This window comes from Salmo salar, chromosome ssa16 (genome assembly GCF_905237065.1).
Source record: "Salmo salar chromosome ssa16, Ssal_v3.1, whole genome shotgun sequence".
NCBI lineage: Eukaryota > Metazoa > Chordata > Actinopteri > Salmoniformes > Salmonidae > Salmo > Salmo salar.
In genome coordinates this window covers 76,510,881-76,530,538 of record NC_059457.1, presented here as the reverse complement: position 1 = coordinate 76,530,538, position 19,658 = coordinate 76,510,881, and the positions used below count along the sequence as shown (strand labels likewise).

Sequence of the window (19,658 nt, the reverse complement as noted above, 5' to 3'; positions counted from 1 at the left end):
CCACATCTCCTTCACTGGGATGGCTGAAGGCCTGAGTACCACAGTGCTGAGCCACATCTCCTTCACTGGGATGGCTGAAGGCCTGAGTACCACAGTGCTGAGCCACATCTCCTTCACTGGGATGGCTGAAGGCCTGAGTACCACAGTGCTGAGCCACATCTCCTTCACTGGGATCGCTGAAGGCCTGAGTACCACATTGCAGAGCCACATCTCCTTCACTGGCATGGCTGAAGGCCTGAGTACCACATTGCTGAGCCACATCTCCTTCAGTGGGATGGCTGAGTACCACGGTGCTGAGCCACATCTCCTTCAGTGGGATGGCTGAGTACCAAGGTGCTGAGCCACATCTCCTTCACTGGGATCGCTGAAGGCCTGAGTACCACATTGCTGAGCCACATCTCCTTCAGTGGGATGGCTGAGTACCACGGTGCTGAGCCACATCTCCTTCAGTGGGATGGCTGAGTACCACGGTGCTGAGCCACATCTCCTTCAGTGGGATGGCAGAGTACCACGGTGCTGAGCCACATCTCCTTCAGTGGGATGGCAGAGTACCAAGGTGCTGAGCCACATCTCCTTCAGTGGGATGGCAGAGTACCACGGTGCTGAGCCACATCTCCTTCAGTGGGATGGCTGAGTACCACGGTGCTGAGCCACATCTCCTTCAGTGGGATGGCAGAGTACCACGGTGCTGAGCCACATCTCCTTCAGTGGGATGGCTGAGTACCACGGTGCTGAGCCACATCTCCTTCAGTGGGATGGCTGAGTACCACGGTGCTGAGCCACATCTCCTTCAGTGGGATGGCTGAGTACCACGGTGCTGAGCGGTGCTGAGAACTGTTTGCTGTCAGCTGTGAATAAAGGAAGACGGCTCCTCAGACTGACAGTGATATATCTGTGTCAGTCACAGCTCCAGTTAGTAGGTATAGAGGGTTTAAACAGCACACATTAACTGACTCTATGAGGGGGCCCCTGGGGGCCCGACCTTAGTATCATACATTTTAGAGACACAGGCACATATTAACGCACACATACACAAACTCTTCTAAGTTTCTCTCTCTGTCTCTCATGTACGCCCCCCCATCCAGGCCCATAGTAGGTCCAGTGTAATATGTGGATTCACTGGGATCTGCTAGGATAGATAAATCTGGACTTAGTCAAACAAATGTCAGCCCACCGGAGTTTGTTATGCACTCTCCCTGTTGCTATAGCAACCAAGAAATCCTCCAAAAGTCACCCGTTGCTGTTAGGAGTTTTTCCAATGGGTGCTGATGATCTTCTGTAACCGTTTAGGCAATAATATCCAGACAGCATACCTATATATACACGTTGAGGGAACGTCAGCCTATCATCAGAACAATGATTCTATTGCCAATCATTAACACGGCATCCTTTGGTGACAGTTTCATGGTGACTGAAGTAATGATGAGAAACAACGAAGGCCTTGTCACTTAAACGTGATGCGTACAGAGTGTTCTAACGTCAGTCATCGTTCCTCTAAAACATGTCATCTAGCCTCCCTCTGTCTCCTCATATCAGTATTATACACAGCAGATGGTTGGTCTGGGTGTGCACCAAAACGTGCTCTGTGAAAGTTTCCAGGACATTCGTTAGGTTGACGATTCGTTCATTTTTCTCATAACACAAAAACTGTCCAGTTGTGTTGATGATTTGTAGAAAACGTTCGCCAGGTGTTGCAAGAGCGTTCCCAGAACATTGCTCTCACATTTTGTTGCAGCAGTGTGTTCTAAATACATTACTGGTACATTGTGTTATTACATTACCTGGAAACCTAATGACAACGTTTGGGGAATGTTCTGTGGTGGTTGTTACAGATGTTGTGCACAACATTTTGGTGAATGTTAGGATATTTAATTTAAAACATATTTAATTTCACATTTTGGTGAATGCAAGGATATTTAATTTAAAACATTTTCTGAATGTTTTTGAATGTTTTGTGGATGTTATTATCCTAATGTTAGATAATACCCTAACTTAAACTTAATGGGAATCTTAGCTAATGTTCTGGGAATATTTCCGGGTTTGCTGGGTTGACTGTGTGCTTCTTCTCCCACTGCTCTGTGTCCCACGGTGTTGATAAGCTAGATTGGCCATGTAGCTCCACATGGTTTAACACACAGAGCCTGTAGAGTTAGACAGGGCTTAACACACAGAGCCTGTAGAGTTAGACAGGGCTTAACACACAGAGCCTGTAGAGTTAGACAGGGCTTAACACACAGAGCCTGTAGAGTTAGACAGGGCTTAACACACAGAGCCTGTAGAGTTAGACAGGGCTTAACACACAGAGCCTGTAGAGTTAGACAGGGCTTAACACACAGAGCCTGTAGAGTTAGACAGGGCTTAACACACAGAGCCTGTAGAGTTAGACAGAGCTTAACACACAGAGCCTGTAGAGTTACACAGAGCTTAACACACAGAGCCGGTAGAGTTAGACAGGGCTTAGCACACAGAGCCGGTAGAGTTAGACAGGGCTTAGCACACAGAGCCTGTAGAGTTAGACAGGGCTTAGCACACAGAGCCTGTAGAGTTAGACAGGGCTTAGCACACAGAGCCTGTAGAGTTAGACAGGGCTTAGCACACAGAGCCTGTAGAGTTAGACAGGGCTTAGCACACAGAGCCTGTAGAGTTAGACAGGGCTTAGCACACAGAGCCTGTAGAGTTAGACAGGGCTTAGCACACAGAGCCTGTAGAGTTAGACAGGGCTTAACACACAGAGCCTGTAGAGTTAGACAGGGCTTAGCACACAGAGCCTGTAGAGTTAGACAGGGCTTAACACACAGAGCCTGTAGAGTTAGACAGAGCGTAACACACAGAGCCTGTAGAGTTAGACAGGGCTTAACACACAGAGCCTGTAGAGTTAGACAGGGCTTAACACCCAGAGACTGTAGAGTTAGACAGGGCTTAGCACACAGAGCCTGTAGAGTTAGACAGAGCTTAACACACAGAGCCTGTAGAGTTAGACAGAGCTTAACACCCAGAGACTGTAGAGTTAGACAGGGCTTAGCACACAGAGCCTGTAGAGTTAGACAGAGCTTAACACACAGAGCCTGTAGAGTTAGACAGGGCTTAGCACACAGAGCCGGTAGAGTTAGACAGGGCTTAGCACACAGAGCCTGTAGAGTTAGACAGAGCTTAACACACAGAGCCTGTAGAGTTAGACAGGGCTTAGCACACAGAGCCTGTAGAGTTAGACAGGGCTTAGCACACAGAGCCTGTAGAGTTAGACAGAGCTTAACACACAGAGCCTGTAGAGTTAGACAGGGCTTAACACACAGAGCCTGTAGAGTTAGACAGGGCTTAGCACACAGAGCCTGTAGAGTTAGACAGGGCTTAACACACAGAGCCTGTAGAGTTAGACAGAGCGTAACACACAGAGCCTGTAGAGTTAGACAGGGCTTAACACACAGAGCCTGTAGAGTTAGACAGGGCTTAACACCCAGAGACTGTAGAGTTAGACAGGGCTTAGCACACAGAGCCTGTAGAGTTAGACAGAGCTTAACACACAGAGCCTGTAGAGTTAGACAGAGCTTAACACCCAGAGACTGTAGAGTTAGACAGGGCTTAGCACACAGAGCCTGTAGAGTTAGACAGAGCTTAACACACAGAGCCTGTAGAGTTAGACAGGGCTTAGCACACAGAGCCGGTAGAGTTAGACAGGGCTTAGCACACAGAGCCTGTAGAGTTAGACAGAGCTTAACACACAGAGCCTGTAGAGTTAGACAGGGCTTAGCACACAGAGCCTGTAGAGTTAGACAGGGCTTAGCACACAGAGCCTGTAGAGTTAGACAGAGCTTAACACACAGAGCCTGTAGAGTTAGACAGGGCTTAGCACACAGAGCCTGTTGTCAGGGATTTCTTCGTCGGAGGACGATATGGCGAAATCATCATCGGAAAATGAGGACCAATATGCAGCAGAGTTGAGATGGTTCATTTTGAACTTTTAATAAATTCCAAAACGAACATACAAAATAACAAAAACGAACGCACGATACACTGACAGTCCTGTTAGGTTTACACACACTAAACACGGAACACACACTAAACACGGAACACACACTAAACACAGAACAATCTCCCACAAATACACAGACAAACACACCCAACTAATATAGGACTTCCAATCAAAGGCAACACCACACAGCTGCCTTCAATTGGAAGTCCACCCCAATTAACTCAACATAGAAACAGATCAACCAGACTACACATAGAAATACATCAACATAGACCATAACTCAAAACCCGGAAATAATAAATCAAACGCCCTCCTAACTAACACACCACCCTGAACCACATAAAACAAATACCCTCTGCCACGTCCTGACCAAACTAAAATGACAATTAACCCTTATACTGGCCAGGACGTGACACCTGTAGAGTTAGACAGGGCTTAACACACAGAGCCTGTAGAGTTAGACAGGGCTTAACACACAGAGCCTGTAGAGTTAGACAGGGCTTAACACACAGAGCCTGTAGAGTTAGACAGGGCTTAACACACAGAGCCTGTAGAGTTAGACAGGGCTTAACACACAGAGCCTGTAGAGTTAGACAGGGCTTAGCACACAGAGCCTGTAGAGTTAGACAGGGCTTAACACACAGAGCCTGTAGAGTTAGACAGGGCTTAGCACACAGAGCACGTTGGATGGGTTACAGCCTCCCACGTTTTTCGCTTGTATTCTTCTCTCGTTTTCTCTCGTATTCTCTCTCTCCCTTTCTCCCTGTCATTCACTCTCTCCTCGCTTCTCTCTCTCGTTCATGTGTGTGTGTATGTAGTTAGGGTTAGTCAGTAAAGGTCAACACAGGTCACTGCTCGGCTTGGCTATGATTTAAAGGGAAAATTCACTCAAAAACTACATTTTGGTATTTTTTTTCATTAGCCCACTGTTGATACAGTCCCAAAATGTTTTACATGTCAGCAGTCAAGTTGTCAAGATATTGGACTGAATATAAAAGACATCATCATGATGACGTGGCTGCTCAACAGTGGACCAATGAAATAAAATACAAAAAAATGTTTTTTTGATTTTCACTTTAACCATATAGGCATAATCAGTAGTGAGGTGTAACGGAACAACACCGACTGGAGCTTGTAATTAGTCTGTCAATTAGGGATCAGTCTCTCAATAACAAACTGATTACCAGGGCTTCCTTCCTCTGTGTGTCTGCTGTCCACTGATACTGTCATCTCACTGCTCACAAACATCCGCTGACAGTCACGCACACACACGTATAAGCACACACACACACGTAAGCAAGCAAGCAAGCACACACACACACACACACACACACACACACACACACACACACACACACACACACACACACACACACACACACACACACACACACACACACACGTAAGCAAGCAAGCACACACACACACACACACACACACACACACACACACACACACACACACACACACACACACACACACACACACAGTAAGCAAGCAAGCAAGCACACACACACACACACACACACACACACACACACACACACACACACACACACACACACACACACACACAATAAGCAAGCAAGCATGCACACACACATATAAGCACGCACACGCAAGCGCACACACACACACACACACACGCAAGCATGCACACACACATAAGCACGCACACGCAAGCGCACACACACACATATACACACACACACGCACACACAATCACAGCCCATTATTCATGTTGCTGTTCGCCTGGAAAACATCCTGTTGACATGACTGAAAAAGAACATTCTAGATTTAGGGAAGAAACAGGGAAACAGAGACTGAAAACCTTTTGTCTGGACCATGCCCGTGATATGTAACTAACTCAGTAGTGATTCTATGAAGATACATAACTGAGTTGTGTGACAGCAGGACTTTCAGTGTTACCTGAGAGCAGTACGATATGCAGTCGCTACCATGAAGACAATCGCTAAATCAATATTGATTACGCTGACTCACTATCAAATCAAATCAAATTGTATTCGTCACATGCTCCGAATACAACAGGTGTAGACCTTACAGTGAAATGCTTACTTACAAGTTACGTGACATCACATTCTATTTGAGGACACACCGATATGAATGACATGATCTTGAATAATCCATGTTCTTCCCCTGATTGCCCCTGATCTGTTTTACACTTGATTTTCCCTTTCGAAAAATGTAGCAACCTCTAAAAACATTCATTATAATTCAGATAATAATTCACATTTCCTGTTGCTGCAGGATTATTTTCCTGTTGTTGCAAACTGGCTCAAATTAAGATCCTACGTCTGTACTTTCATTTGCGTTGTTGACAATAACTAAGTGCAGCTACTGAAAGTGACCTTTTTCTGATGTCAGGGTGTTAATCATGTGGTCTACTTGTCAGAAGCACAGTAGCTCGTTGCTTAACCCTGCGCCAGTAAAACTTCAATACAATAGGATTTACTGTTCTATTTCTTCCTCCCTCCCTCCCTCCCTCCCTCCCTCCCTCCCTCCCTCCCTCCCTCCCTCCCTCCCTCCCTCCCTCCCTCCCTCCCTCTCTTTGTCTGTTCTGTTTATTCTCCTGCGTGTGATGGTGTGTGATGTGTTTTGGTTCTGCAGTGAACACCACTAATCCTATTATTCCAGCCTGAGCTTCATTAGGACCTGAGGCAAATACACTGACTTTTAAACCAATGACTCTCTCTCTCTCAGCTGTACTCACTGACATTATAACCCCTGACTGCACTGTGTGTGTGTGTGTGTGTGTGTGTGTGTGCGTGTGTGTGTGTGTGTGTGTGTGTGTGTGTGTGTGTGTGTGTGTGTGTGTGTGGAGGATGGGGGATACAGTATGCATTAGTGCATGTGTCTCATACAGTGATGGAGTCATTGAGCAATTTAACTAGTCTATGAACCAAGGATTTTCCTAACAGTATTATAATGCCTGTACTCAATTACACACATACCACCATATAGTCAGTACTCAATTACACACATACCGTTATATAGTCAGTACTCAATTACACACATACCACCATATAGTCAGTACTCAATTACACACATACCATTATATAGTCAGTACTCAATTACAGACATACCACCATATAGTCAGTACTCAATTACACACATACCACCATATAGTCAGTACTCAATTACACACATACCATTATATAGTCAGTACTCAATTACGCACATGCCATTATATACATTTACATTTACATTTAAGTCATTTAGCAGACGCTCTTATCCAGAGCGACTTACAAATTGGTGCATTCACCTTATGATATCCAGTGGAACAACCACTTTACAATAGTGCATCTAAATCTTTTAAGGGGGGGGGGGTTAGAAGGATTACTTTATCCTATCCTAGGTATTCCTTAAAGAGGTGGGGTTTCAGGTGTCTCCGGAAGGTGGTGATTGACTCCGCTGTCCTGGCGTCGTGAGGGAGCTTGTTCCACCATTGGGGTGCCAGAGCAGCGAACAGTTTTGACTGGGCTGAGCGGGAACTGTGCTTCCTCAGAGGTAGGGAGGCGAGCAGGCCAGAGGTGGATGAGCGCAGTGCCCTTGTTTGGGTGTAGGGCCTGATCAGAGCCTGAAGGTACGGAGGTGCCGTTCCCCTCACAGCTCCGTAGGCAAGCACCATGGTCTTGTAGCAGATGCGAGCTTCAACTGGAAGCCAGTGGAGAGAGCGGAGGAGCGGGGTGACGTGAGAGAACTTGGGAAGGTTGAACACCAGACGGGCTGCGGCGTTCTGGATGAGTTGTAGGGGTTTAATGGCACAGGCAGGAAGCCCAGCCAACAGCGAGTTGCAGTAATCCAGACGGGAGATGACAAGTGCCTGGATTAGGACCTGCGCCGCTTCCTGTGTGAGGCAGGGTCGTACTCTGCGAATGTTGTAGAGCATGAACTTACAGGATCGGGTCACCGCCTTGATGTTAGTAGAGAACGACAGGGTGTTGTCCAGGGTCACGCCAAGGTTCTTAGCACTCTGGGAGGAGGACACAATGGATTTGTCAACCGTGATGGCGAGATCATGGAACGGGCAGTCCTTCCCCGGGAGGAAGAGCAGCTCCGTCTTGCCGAGGTTCAGCTTGAGGTGGCGATCCGTCATCCACACTGATATGTCTGCCAGACATGCAGAGATGCGATTCGCCACCTGGTTATCAGAAGGGGGAAAGGAGAAGATTAATTGTGTGTCGTCTGCATAGCAATGATAGGAGAGACCATGTGAGGATATGACAGAGCCAAGTGACTTGGTGTATAGCGAGAATAGGAGAGGGCCTAGAACAGAGCCCTGGGGGACACCAGTGGTGAGAGCACGTGGTGCGGAGACAGATTCTCGCCACGCCACCTGGTAGGAGCGACCTGTCAGGTAGGACGCAATCCATGCGTGGGCCGCGCCGGAGATGCCCAACTTGGAGAGGGTGGAGAGGAGGATCTGATGGTTCACAGTATCAAAGGCAGCAGATAGGTCTAGGAGGATGAGAGCAGAGGAGAGAGAGTTAGCTTTAGCAGTGAGGAGAGCCTCCGTGACACAGAGAAGCGCAGTCTCAGTTGAATGACCAGTCTTGAAACCTGACTGATTTGGATCAAGAAGGTCATTCTGAGAGAGATAGCAGGAGAGCTGGCCAAGGACGGCACGTTCAAGAGTTTTGGAGAGAAAAGAAAGAAGGGATACTGGTCTGTAGTTGTTGACATCGGAGGGATCGAGTGTAGGTTTTTTCAGAAGGGGTGCAACTCTCGCTCTCTTGAAGACGGAAGGGACGTAGCCAGCGGTCAAGGATGAGTTGATGAGCGAGGTGAGGTAAGGGAGAAGGTCTCCGGAAATGGTCTGGAGAAGAGAGGAGGGGATAGGGTCAAGCGGACAGGTTGTTGGGCGGCCGGCCGTCACAAGACGCGAGATTTCATCTGGAGAGAGAGGGGAGAAAGAGGTCAAAGCACAGGGTAGGGCAGTGTGAGCAGGACCAGCGGTGTCGTTTGACTTAGCAAACGAGGATCGGATGTCGTCGACCTTCTTTTCAAAATGGTTGACGAAGTCATCCGCAGAGAGGGAGGAGGGAGGGGGAGGGGGAGGAGGATTCAGGAGGGAGGAGAAGGTGGCAAAGAGCTTCCTAGGGTTAGAGGCAGATGCTTGGAATTTAGAGTGGTAGAAAGTGGCTTTAGCAGCAGAGACAGAAGAGGAAAATGTAGAGAGGAGGGAGTGAAAGGATGCCAGGTCCGCAGGGAGGCGAGTTTTCCTCCATTTCCGCTCGGCTGCCCGGAGCCCTGTTCTGTGAGCTCGCAATGAGTCGTCGAGCCACGGAGCAGGAGGGGAGGACCGAGCCGGCCTGGAGGATAGGGGACATAGAGAATCAAAGGATGCAGAAAGGGAGGAGAGGAGGGTTGAGGAGGCAGAATCAGGGGATAGGTTGGAGAAGGTTTGAGAAGAGGGAAGAGATGATAGGATGGAAGAGGAGAGAGTAGCGGGAGAGAGAGAGCGAAGGTTGGGACGGCGCAATACCATCCAAGTAGGGGCAGAGTGAGAAGTGTTGGATGAGAGCGAGAGGGAAAAGGATACAAGGTAGTGGTCGGAGACTTGGAGGGGAGTTGCAATGAGATTAGTGGACGAACAGCATCTAGTAAAGATGAGGTCAAGCGTATTGCCTGCCTTGTGAGTAGGGGGGGAAGGTGAGAGGGTGAGGTCAAAAGAGGAGAGGAGTGAAAAGAAGGAGGCAGAGAGGAATGAGTCAAAGGTAGACGTGGGGAGGTTAAAGTCACCCAGAACTGTGAGAGGTGAGCCATCCTCAGGAAAGGAACTTATCAAGACGTCAAGCTCATTGATGAACTCTCCAAGGGAACCTGGAGGGCGATAAATAATAAGGATGTTAACCTCTATGGGCTAGGTGGGACGCTAGCGTGCCACCCGTGGTGCACTCCATCAACAGCAGGTGCATTTCAAGAGCGGCAAATTTGAATCCAAATAAATGTCAAAATTCAAATTTTTCAAAAATACAACTATTTTACACCATTTGAAAGATAAACATCTCCTTAATCTAACCACGTTTTACGATTTCAAAAAGGTTTTACGGCGAAAGCATAAATTTAGAGTATGTTAGGACAGTACATTTACAAGAGTTGTGTGTAATGTTTTGTCAAGTCAAAGACAGGGTCACCAAAACCATAAAACCAGCTAAAATGATGCACTAACCTTTTACAATCTCCATCAGATGACACTCCTAGGACATTATGTTAGACAATGCATGCATTTTTAGTTCTATCAAGTTCATATTTATATCCAAAAACAGCGTTTTACTATGGCGTTGATGTTGAGGAAATCGTTTCCCTCCAATAACCGGCAGTCAAGTCAGCGTCACAAATTAAATAATTAAAATTAGAAAACATTGATAAAATATTATATTGTCATTTAAAGAATTATAGATTTACATCTCTTGAACGCAATCAACTTGCCAGATTTAAAAATAACCTTACTGGGAAATCACACTTTGCAATAATCTGAGCACTGCGCCCAGAAAAATACGCGTTGCGATACAGACTAGACGTCATGTTGGGGAGATCTAAAATCGAAAATACTATGTAAATAATCCATTACCTTTGATTCTCTTCATCAGATGTCACTTCCAGGTATCACAGGTCCATAACGAATGTAGTTTTGTTCAAAAAAGCTCATCATTTATGTCCAAAAATCTCCGTCTTGTTAGCACATGATCTAAGCCAGCCGGACTTCTCGTCATGAACGAGGGGAAAAAATATATTTCCGTTCGTTCAAACATGTCAAACGTTGTATAGCATAAATCATTAGGGCCTTTTTTAACCAGAACATGAATAATATTCAAGGTGGACGAATGCATACTCTTTTATAACGTATTGGAACGAGGGTACCCAACATGAACTCGCGCGCCAGGTGTCTAATGGGACATCATCGTTCCATGGCTCTTGTTCGGTCAGATCTCCCTCCAGAAGACTCAAAACACTTTGTAAAGGCTGGTGACATCTAGTGGAAGCAATAGGAAGTGCCAAAATATTCCTCAGCCCCTGTGTTTTTCAATGGGATAGGTTTAAAGTCAATACAACACATCAGGTATCCACTTCCTGTCAGAAAATGTCTCAGGGTTTTGCCTGCCAAATGAGTTCTGTTATACTCACAGACACCATTCAAACAGTTTTAGAAACTTTAGAGTGTTTTCTATCCATATATAATAAGTATATGCATATTCTAGTTACTGGGTAGGATTAGTAACCAGATTAAATCGGGTACATTTTTTTTATCCAGACGTGCAAATGCTGCCCCCTAGCCCTAACAGGTTAAGCTTGAAAGTGCTGGTGACTGTGACAGCATGGAATTCAAATGAGGAGATAGACAGATGGGTCAGGGGAGAAAGAGAGAATGTCCACTTGGGAGAGATGAGGATTCCAGTGCCACCACCCCGCTGGCCAGATGCTCTCGGGGTATGCGAGAACACGTGGGCAGACGAGGAGAGAGCAGTAGGAGTAGCAGTGTTATCTGTGGTAATCCATGTTTCTGTCAGTGCCAAGAAGTCGAGGGACTGGAGAGTAGCATAGGCCGAGATGAACTCTGCCTTGTTGGCCGCAGACCGGCAGTTCCAGAGGCTGCCGGAGACCTGGAACTCCACGTGGGTCGTGCGCTCTGGGACCACCAGGTTAGAGTGGCAGCGGCCACGCGGTGTGAAGCGTTTGTGTGGCCTGTGCAGAGGGGAGAGAACAGGGATAGACAGACACATAGTTGACAGGCTACAGAAGAGGCTACGCTAATGCAAAGGAGATTGGAATGACAAGTGGACTACACGTCTCGAATGTTCAGAAAGTTAAGCTTACGTTGCAAAAATCTTATTGACTAAGATAACGAAGATGATACAGTACAGCTGGCTGGTGAAGTAGGCTAGCTAGTAGTGGCTGCGTTGTTGACTTTGTTTGAACGTGTAGCTGGCTAGGTAACCTCGATAGTTTCAGTACTACACCTTATCATGATACAAAAGCAACTATGTAGCTAGCTAACATAGCACTAATCAAGACGTTCCTTTGTAATGTATTTAGTTTCTACAATGCTGCTCGTCGGTAATAGTTGGCTAGGTTTGGAAAAATGGCGTCGCGGGGGACGAAAATAGCTGGCTAGCTAACCTCGATAATTACTCTAAACTACACAATTATCAAACTATGACAAAGACAACTATGTAGCTAGCTAACACTGCAATAGTCAAATCGTTCCGTTGTAATGTATTAGTTTCTACACTGCTGCTAGTCAGTAAAGGTTGGCTAGCTAGCAGTGGGTTTGATGATGACTAGGTGTGTTGACTAAGTCTGGAGTCTGGACAACGGTGTCGCGTCGCGGCTGGCTAGCTAACCTCGATAATTACTCTAAACTACACAATTATCTTAGATACAAAGACAGCAAAGACAACTATGTAGCTAGCTAACACTACACTAATCAAGTCGTTCCGTTATAATGTAATAGTTTCTACAGTGCTGCTAGTCGGTAGAAGTTGGCTAGTTGGCTAGCTAGCAGTGTTGACTAAGTTAGGAGGACGAAAACAGCTGGCTGGCTAGCTAACCTCGATAATTACTCTAAACTACACAATTAACTATGATACAAAGACGGCTATGTAGCTAGCTAAGAAAAATTGCTCAGATCAAACAAATCAACCGTTGTAATGTAATGAAATGTAATATTACCTGTGGAGCGAAGCGAAGTGCGACTACCCGCTCCAAACCCGGAAGCAACCATATAGTAAACACACTGGCTCCAGGTCATCTATAAGTCTTTGCTAGGTAAAGCCCCGCCTTATCTCAGCTCACTGGTCACCATAGCAACACCCACCCGTACCACGCGCTCCAGCAGGTATATTTCACTGGTCATCCTCAAAGCCAACACTTCCTTTGGCCGCCTGTCCTTCCAGTTCTCTGCTGCCAATGACTGGAACGAATTGCAAAAATCACTGAAGCTGGAGACTTATCTCCCTCTCTAACTTTAAGCATCAGCTGTCAGAACAGCTTACCGATCACCCTGCCTGTACACAGCCATTATATAGTCAGTACTCAATTACACACATACCATTATATAGTCAGTACTCAATTACACACATACCGTTATATAGTCAGTGCTCAATTACACACATACCGTTATATAGTCAGTACTCAAATTACACACATACCATTATATAGTCAGTACTCAATTACACAGATACCATTATATAGTCAGTACTCAATTACACAAATACCATTATATAGTCAGTACTCAATTACACACATACCGTTATATAGTCAGTACTCAATTACACACATACCATTATATAGTCAGTACTCAATTACACACATACCATTATATAGTCAGTACTCAATTACACACATACCATTATATAGTCAGTACTCAATTACACACATACAATTATATAGTCAGTACTCAATTCAATCTCCTTGATATCGCATCGGTATGCTCCTCCTTGTTCTTACTGTTTGATATCAATGTCATCAGAATTGTGTGCCAGGTTTGATCAAATCTAGACCTCTATCACATGATATTCATAGTTGTGTGAGGAAGGGGTGAAGGTAGTTCAGCCACCAGACAGTATTTTCCCAACAGTTTACTTGTATTCTTCTTATTCTCTTAGCCTATTTCTGTGAGGTCCCGAGTGACTTGGCAAATACTGTACTATTCAAGAGACGTGTCAAACCTCGCTCTCTTTCGCTCTCTCTCTCTCTCTCTCTCTCTCTCTCTCTCTCTCTCTCTCCCTCACTCTCTCTTTCCCTCAACCTACCGCCCAAAATGTGCGATAGATAGATAGATAGATGATTCTGAGATTCGTGTCCTAACCTGATCTTCTCTCTCTGTCTCTACAGGTCCTCGCAGATGCATGTGTGGCACCTACCGGATCACCTACCAAGCCGGTGTGTACACAATGTGTGTGTGTGTGTATCCTAACCTTTATGCTAAACTGACCATAGATCAGTGTCTAAGGTCTAACTTCACCCTACCCCCTTTTAGGTTCAGACAGACACTCACATGGCCTGTCACTGCAGCCTCTCTGCCTGTCTTTGTCTGTCTGAATGTTAGTACATGTCTGCCTGTCTCTCTCTGTCTGTATGTTAGAACCTGTCTGCCTTTCTTTGTCTGTCTGAATGTTAGTACCTGTCTGCCTGTCTTTGTCTGTCTGAATGTTAGTACCTGTCTGCCTGTCTCTCTCTGTCTGTATGTTAGTACCTGTCTGCCTGTCTCTCTCTGTCTGTATGTTAGTACCTGTCTGCCTGTCTCTCTCTGTCTGTATGTTAGTACCTGTCTGTCTGTCTGTCTGTCTGTCTGTCTGTCTGTCTGTCTGTCTGTCTGTCTGTCTGTCTGTCTGTCTGTCTGTCTGTCTGTCTGTCTGTCTGTCTGTCTGTCTGTCTGTTAGTGCCTGTCTCTGTCGGTCTGTACGTTAGTACCTGTGTCATTCACTGACAGGAAAATAGCCGTTCCCACATACTGTAATCATTCAAACTGCTGTATAAAGAAGGGCAGAGTGGTTGGTTAGGGGGTCATCTCTACACAGGGTCACATACAGAGTGGTTGGTTAGGGGGTAATCTCTACACAGGGTCACATACAGAGTGGTTGGTTAGGGGGTAATCTCTACACAGGGTCACATACAGAGTGGTTGGTTAGGGGGTAATCTCTACACAGGGTCACATACAGAGTGGTTGGTTAGGGGGTAATCTCTACACAGGGTCACATACAGAGTGGTTGGTTAGGGGGTAATCTCTACACAGGGTCACATACAGAGTGGTTGGTTAGGTGGGCAATCTCTACACATGGTCACATTTAGAGTGGTTGGTTAGTGGGTAATCTCTACACAGGGTCACATACAGAGTGGTTGGTTAGGGGGTAATCTCTACACAGGGTCACATACAGAGTGGTTGGTTAGGGGGTAACCTCTACACAGGGTCACATACAGAGTGGTTGGTTAGGGGGTAATCTCTACACAGGGTCACATACAGAGTGGTTGGTTAGGGGTAATCTCTACACAGGGTCACATACAGAGTGGTTGGTTAGGGGTAATCTCTACACAGGGTCACATACAGAGTGGTTTCTCAGTGTGTGTGCTATTCTTCTGACAGTCCATAGTAATGGAAGACCCCCATCCGTCGTTTAAAGTATGTGTGTGTGTTATGAACGTATGATGTATGAACGGACACCAAACAGAGTTGTGACCCCAGGTTCTCCTCACTCACGTCTATGTGACGTCCTGGGATTGTTCTGAGAATAATCACTCACAGGGTCAGAAGTTCATGTTCAACTCTGAGCTTTTTCACCTATTCTAGGGGCTATGTCCGTATAGTCTTGAAATGTCTTGAATGGCTTCCTTCCCTCTGTCCTTCCTTCCTTCCCTCCCTTCTTTAGCCGTCCACTGATCCTCCTTGGGTGAGATGAGAGAAATAAAAAGCGGTGTAATGCTACTTTTTGTCCCCTAGAGGGTGCTCTAGTCCACAGCACCTTGTCTTGCGTCAGGGAGGCAAAAAATAGTCTGGTGCTTTGACTTCATGACAAACCGTTTCTGCATTAAGCCACTTTGAGTGCCATGGTGAGGGGATCGATTCCATTTCAGTGCAGGAAGTAAACTGAAATGTACAAATTCTAATTCCATTTTGGTCTCCTAGAGAAGCGTTGGGAATTAGAACTGGGATTTCTGTTGACTTTCTGAATTGACTGAGTTGAAAAGGAATTGACCCCAACCTCTGGTCACGACCGAATGTTCTACTAATCCAAACAGTCCACACATTTGTGCTGATTCCCTGTGGACTGTGTCTGTTTTGACTCCCATGGCTTTTAAAACAGTGCTACAGATGTTTATTTTGAGCCTTCTGCATTTTTTCCCTCCCATGCCTTTTTAGCATGGTAGCATGCTTTCCCTAAAGATAGTTCTGTAGCTATGAGAGTGGGACACCATAAGACATGATACAAATGTAAACACTCAATAAACCTGCTCATTTCAATGGTTTGGAGTGGGTTTTTATGTTTTCATCATCATGTCCTGATGCCCACTCCTATGAGGAGCATGTTAGACTGATGGAGAGTTAACTGCTATCAATCTCCCTGTTTAAATATTGACTTACACACACTGTTTACTGATGCTTCTACACACACACTGTTTACTGATACTTCTACACACACACTGTTTACTGATGCTTCTATACACACACACTGTTTACTGATGCTTCTATACACACACACTGTTTACTGATGCTTCTATACACACACACTGTTTACTGATGCTTCTATACACACACACTGTTTACTGATGCTTCTATACACATACTGTTTACTGATGCTTCTACACACACTGTTTACTGATGCTTCTATACACACACTGTTTACTGATGCTTCTACACACACTGTTTACTGATGCTTCTATACACACACTGTTTACTGATGCTTCTATACACACACTGTTTACTGATGCTTCTATACACATACTGTTTACTGATGCTTCTACACACACGCTGTTTACTGATGCTTCTACACACACACTGTTTACTGATGCTTCTACACACACTGTTTACTGATGCTTCTATACACACACTGTTTACTGATGCTTCTACACACACACTGTTTACTGATGCGTCTATACACACACACACTGTTTACTGATGCTTCTATACACATACTGTTTACTGATGCTTCTACACACACTGTTTACTGATGCTTCTACACACACACTGTTTACTGATGCTTCTACACACACTGTTTACGGATGCTTCTACACACACACTGTTTACTGATGCTTTTACACACACACTGTTTACTGATGCTTCTACACACACAGTTTACTGATGCTTCTACACACACACACTGTTTACTGATGCTTCTATACACACACACTGTTTACTGATGCTTCTACACACACACTGTTTACTGATGCTACGACACACACTGTTTACTGATGCTTCTACACACACCCTGTTTACTGATGCTTCTACACACACACTGTTTACTGATGCTTCTACACACACTGTTTACTGATGCTTCTACACACACTGTTTACTGATGCTTCTACACACACACTGTTTACTGATGCTTCTACACACACACTGTTTACTGATGCTTCTATACACACACACTGTTTACTGATGCTTCTACACACACACTGTTTACTGATGCTTCTACACACACGCTGTTTACTGATGCTTCTATACACACACTGTTTACTGATGCTTCTGCACACACACACACACACACACACACACACACACACACACACACACACACACACACACACACACACACACACACACACACACACACACACACACTGTTAACTGATACTTGATGCTTCTACACACACACACACACACACACACACACACACACACACACACACACACTTAAACTGATGCACACACACAGCAACAAATTATGTACGTGTTAGCAGTGAGTGTGTGTGTGCGTGCATGTGTGCATGCGTGCATGTGTGCATGTCTGTTTGTGTGTGTGTGTGTGTGTGTGTGTGTGTGTGTGTGTGTGTGTGTGTGTGTGTGTGTGTGTGTGTGTGTGTGTGTGTGTGTGTGTGTGTGTGAGCAGGCCCAAGGCCCTCATGTTCTCCTCTCAGGGTTAATGGAATGGCAGTGTGTCTCACGTGGATCATTAACAGCGTTCAGGGAGGAGAGAGTTCTATAAAAGAACCTTCACAGCTGCTTTTCTTTTCTCCCGTCCTCCCTTTCTATCTCTCTCCCTTCCTCCCTTTCTATCTCTCTCCCTTCCTCTCTTTCTCTTGTTCTTTTTCCCTGTCTCTGTTCTACCATTCGATGTGACAGAGGTCAGTTGCTTCGCTTAATTCACGGGTGAGTAGCACAACCAGGTCTGGACCTCGTCTCTCTTGACAAAGTGATTGAATCAGATGAACCTGCATGGAGAGATAAAGGAGAAACAAAGAAGAGTGTATACTCACCTGATCTCCATCTCTCTCTCCCTTCAGCCGGCCACTCCTCAGCTGCCGTTGAAGCATGTAGAAACTCCGGTAAGTCTCTCTCTTTTCATACTTCTGTGATGTTGATGATTGGTATTTGCAACAGTTATTAGCCTATACATCAGGAGGGATGTTACAGAAGCTCTGGCTTGTCTGGGCAGTGTGATGTACTGTAGTGTCAGAGGTGTCCTCATTGTATGGAGGTGACCCCAAAATAGTTATGCTTGACCCCTTGACTGTTCAGACATGGGATCAACTCCATAAAGCTTGTGGACAGTTGTCATGTTGTCAGACTATTTTCACGGAGGTTGACGTAAGAGCACTATTAGAACACACCCCCTGGAAGCAGAGAACATGGAAGCACAGACAGACAGACCTGTGGATGGATGGACCCTGCATTATTTAGGGTGCAGTTACCTTATGTGCACTTGTAGCATCTTTACACACAAACTGTACACATACATTTGTTTAGGGGAGAATGGGGTAAGTTGAGCCATTTTTGAATTTTCAGCATCACTCCGTCAAGAGATATATATAGTATTCTTTCTAACAAAGATATCTACATATATTTTAGGATGTTGTGTATCCCTGGAAATAATCTGAATTCATGTAAACGTTACAGTTTTGAAAACATAGGTTGTCTGAAAAAAGTGGTTTCTTGGCACAACTTACCCCGGGTATAGGGTAAATTGAGCTGTGGGACGGTAAGTTAAGCTGCCTACAAATATCTGTATTGAATGAAATATTACCACAACCATTTTAAAACCATGTCTAGCTTTATTTTCCAAACAAAATCACAATCACTTTATTGTCTTTTAATAATCTTAAGGATATTTTAACACAGGCTTAACACTGAACAAAAACGTTCTACTTTTTCTTAAACAATATTAATATAGGCCAGGCCCTGTTGTTACAGTACCTCATCCCAGCGATAATGTCTTTGCATTATGCCTGGGAAGAAAACACTTCAATTTGCTCGACTTGCCATTGGCTCAACCATTAGCTCAACTTACCGCAAGGCAAACATTTTGCCTATATTAGCCCACACAGCTACGAGGATGCACTTTCATGCTAGGATTAGGACCTTATATTGAAGCTTATAGAGACCCCAACTGATGTATATCTTCAAAATATCTACTTTGGTTTAAATACAAACATCATTACCTCTAACACAATACATTAATTTGATTTGGTGAAAATAATTTTGAGGGACTTAACTTGTTTACCACTTTTTCCACGTGGTTTCTTCCTTCAGACTCCATGAAATGATGACCTCTTCCTAGATATTTGGTCAAATGATACATGTTGTTTATGGTTTCCTAGAAACAAGGGTGACTCAACTTACTGCTTTGGCTCAACTTACCCCACTCTCCCCTACTGTGCACACAGTACATCATTTATACCCATGTACGGTAGGTGGAGGGAAAGTACACAGCTTGAGGTACTAGAATCACAAATCCAACGGGCAAAGAGACAGAGAGAGGAGGAGGGAGAGAGATAAAATAAGAGAAGAGGGAGTGAGAGATGGAGAGAGAGAAAGAGAGGAAAAGAGAGAGGGGGGTGAGAGAGAGAGTGAGAGAGTTTGAGTCTGTGTGTGAGAGAGAGAGGGGGGTGAGAGAGAGTGAGAGAGTGTGAGTGTGTGTCTGTGTGAGAGAGAGAGAGAGAGAGAGGGGTGGTGGTGAGAGAGAGAGAGAGTGAGTCTGTGTGTGAGAGAGAGGGGGTGAGAGAGAGAGTG

At 45.3% G+C, this 19,658-nt stretch overlaps 1 protein-coding gene across 12 annotated transcripts in view; it reads left to right on the top strand.

The window, feature by feature from the left end:
• Window positions 1-19,658, top strand: part of LOC106591349 (tensin) — a 193,409-nt gene that overhangs the window by 113,583 nt on the left and 60,168 nt on the right. For 4 of the 12 annotated variants that reach the window (XM_045697910.1, XM_045697915.1, XM_045697911.1 and 1 more), the window contains 4 exons: window positions 13,829-13,876; window positions 15,361-15,381; window positions 17,772-17,798; window positions 17,933-17,974. In XM_045697910.1, the coding sequence (XP_045553866.1) occupies window positions 13,829-13,876; window positions 15,361-15,381; window positions 17,772-17,798; window positions 17,933-17,974 (138 nt within the window). The remainder of the gene's footprint in view (window positions 1-13,828; window positions 13,877-15,360; window positions 15,382-17,771; window positions 17,799-17,932; window positions 17,975-19,658) is intronic. The other 8 variants (XM_045697912.1, XM_045697913.1, XM_045697920.1 and 5 more) reach the window with 2 other exon arrangements.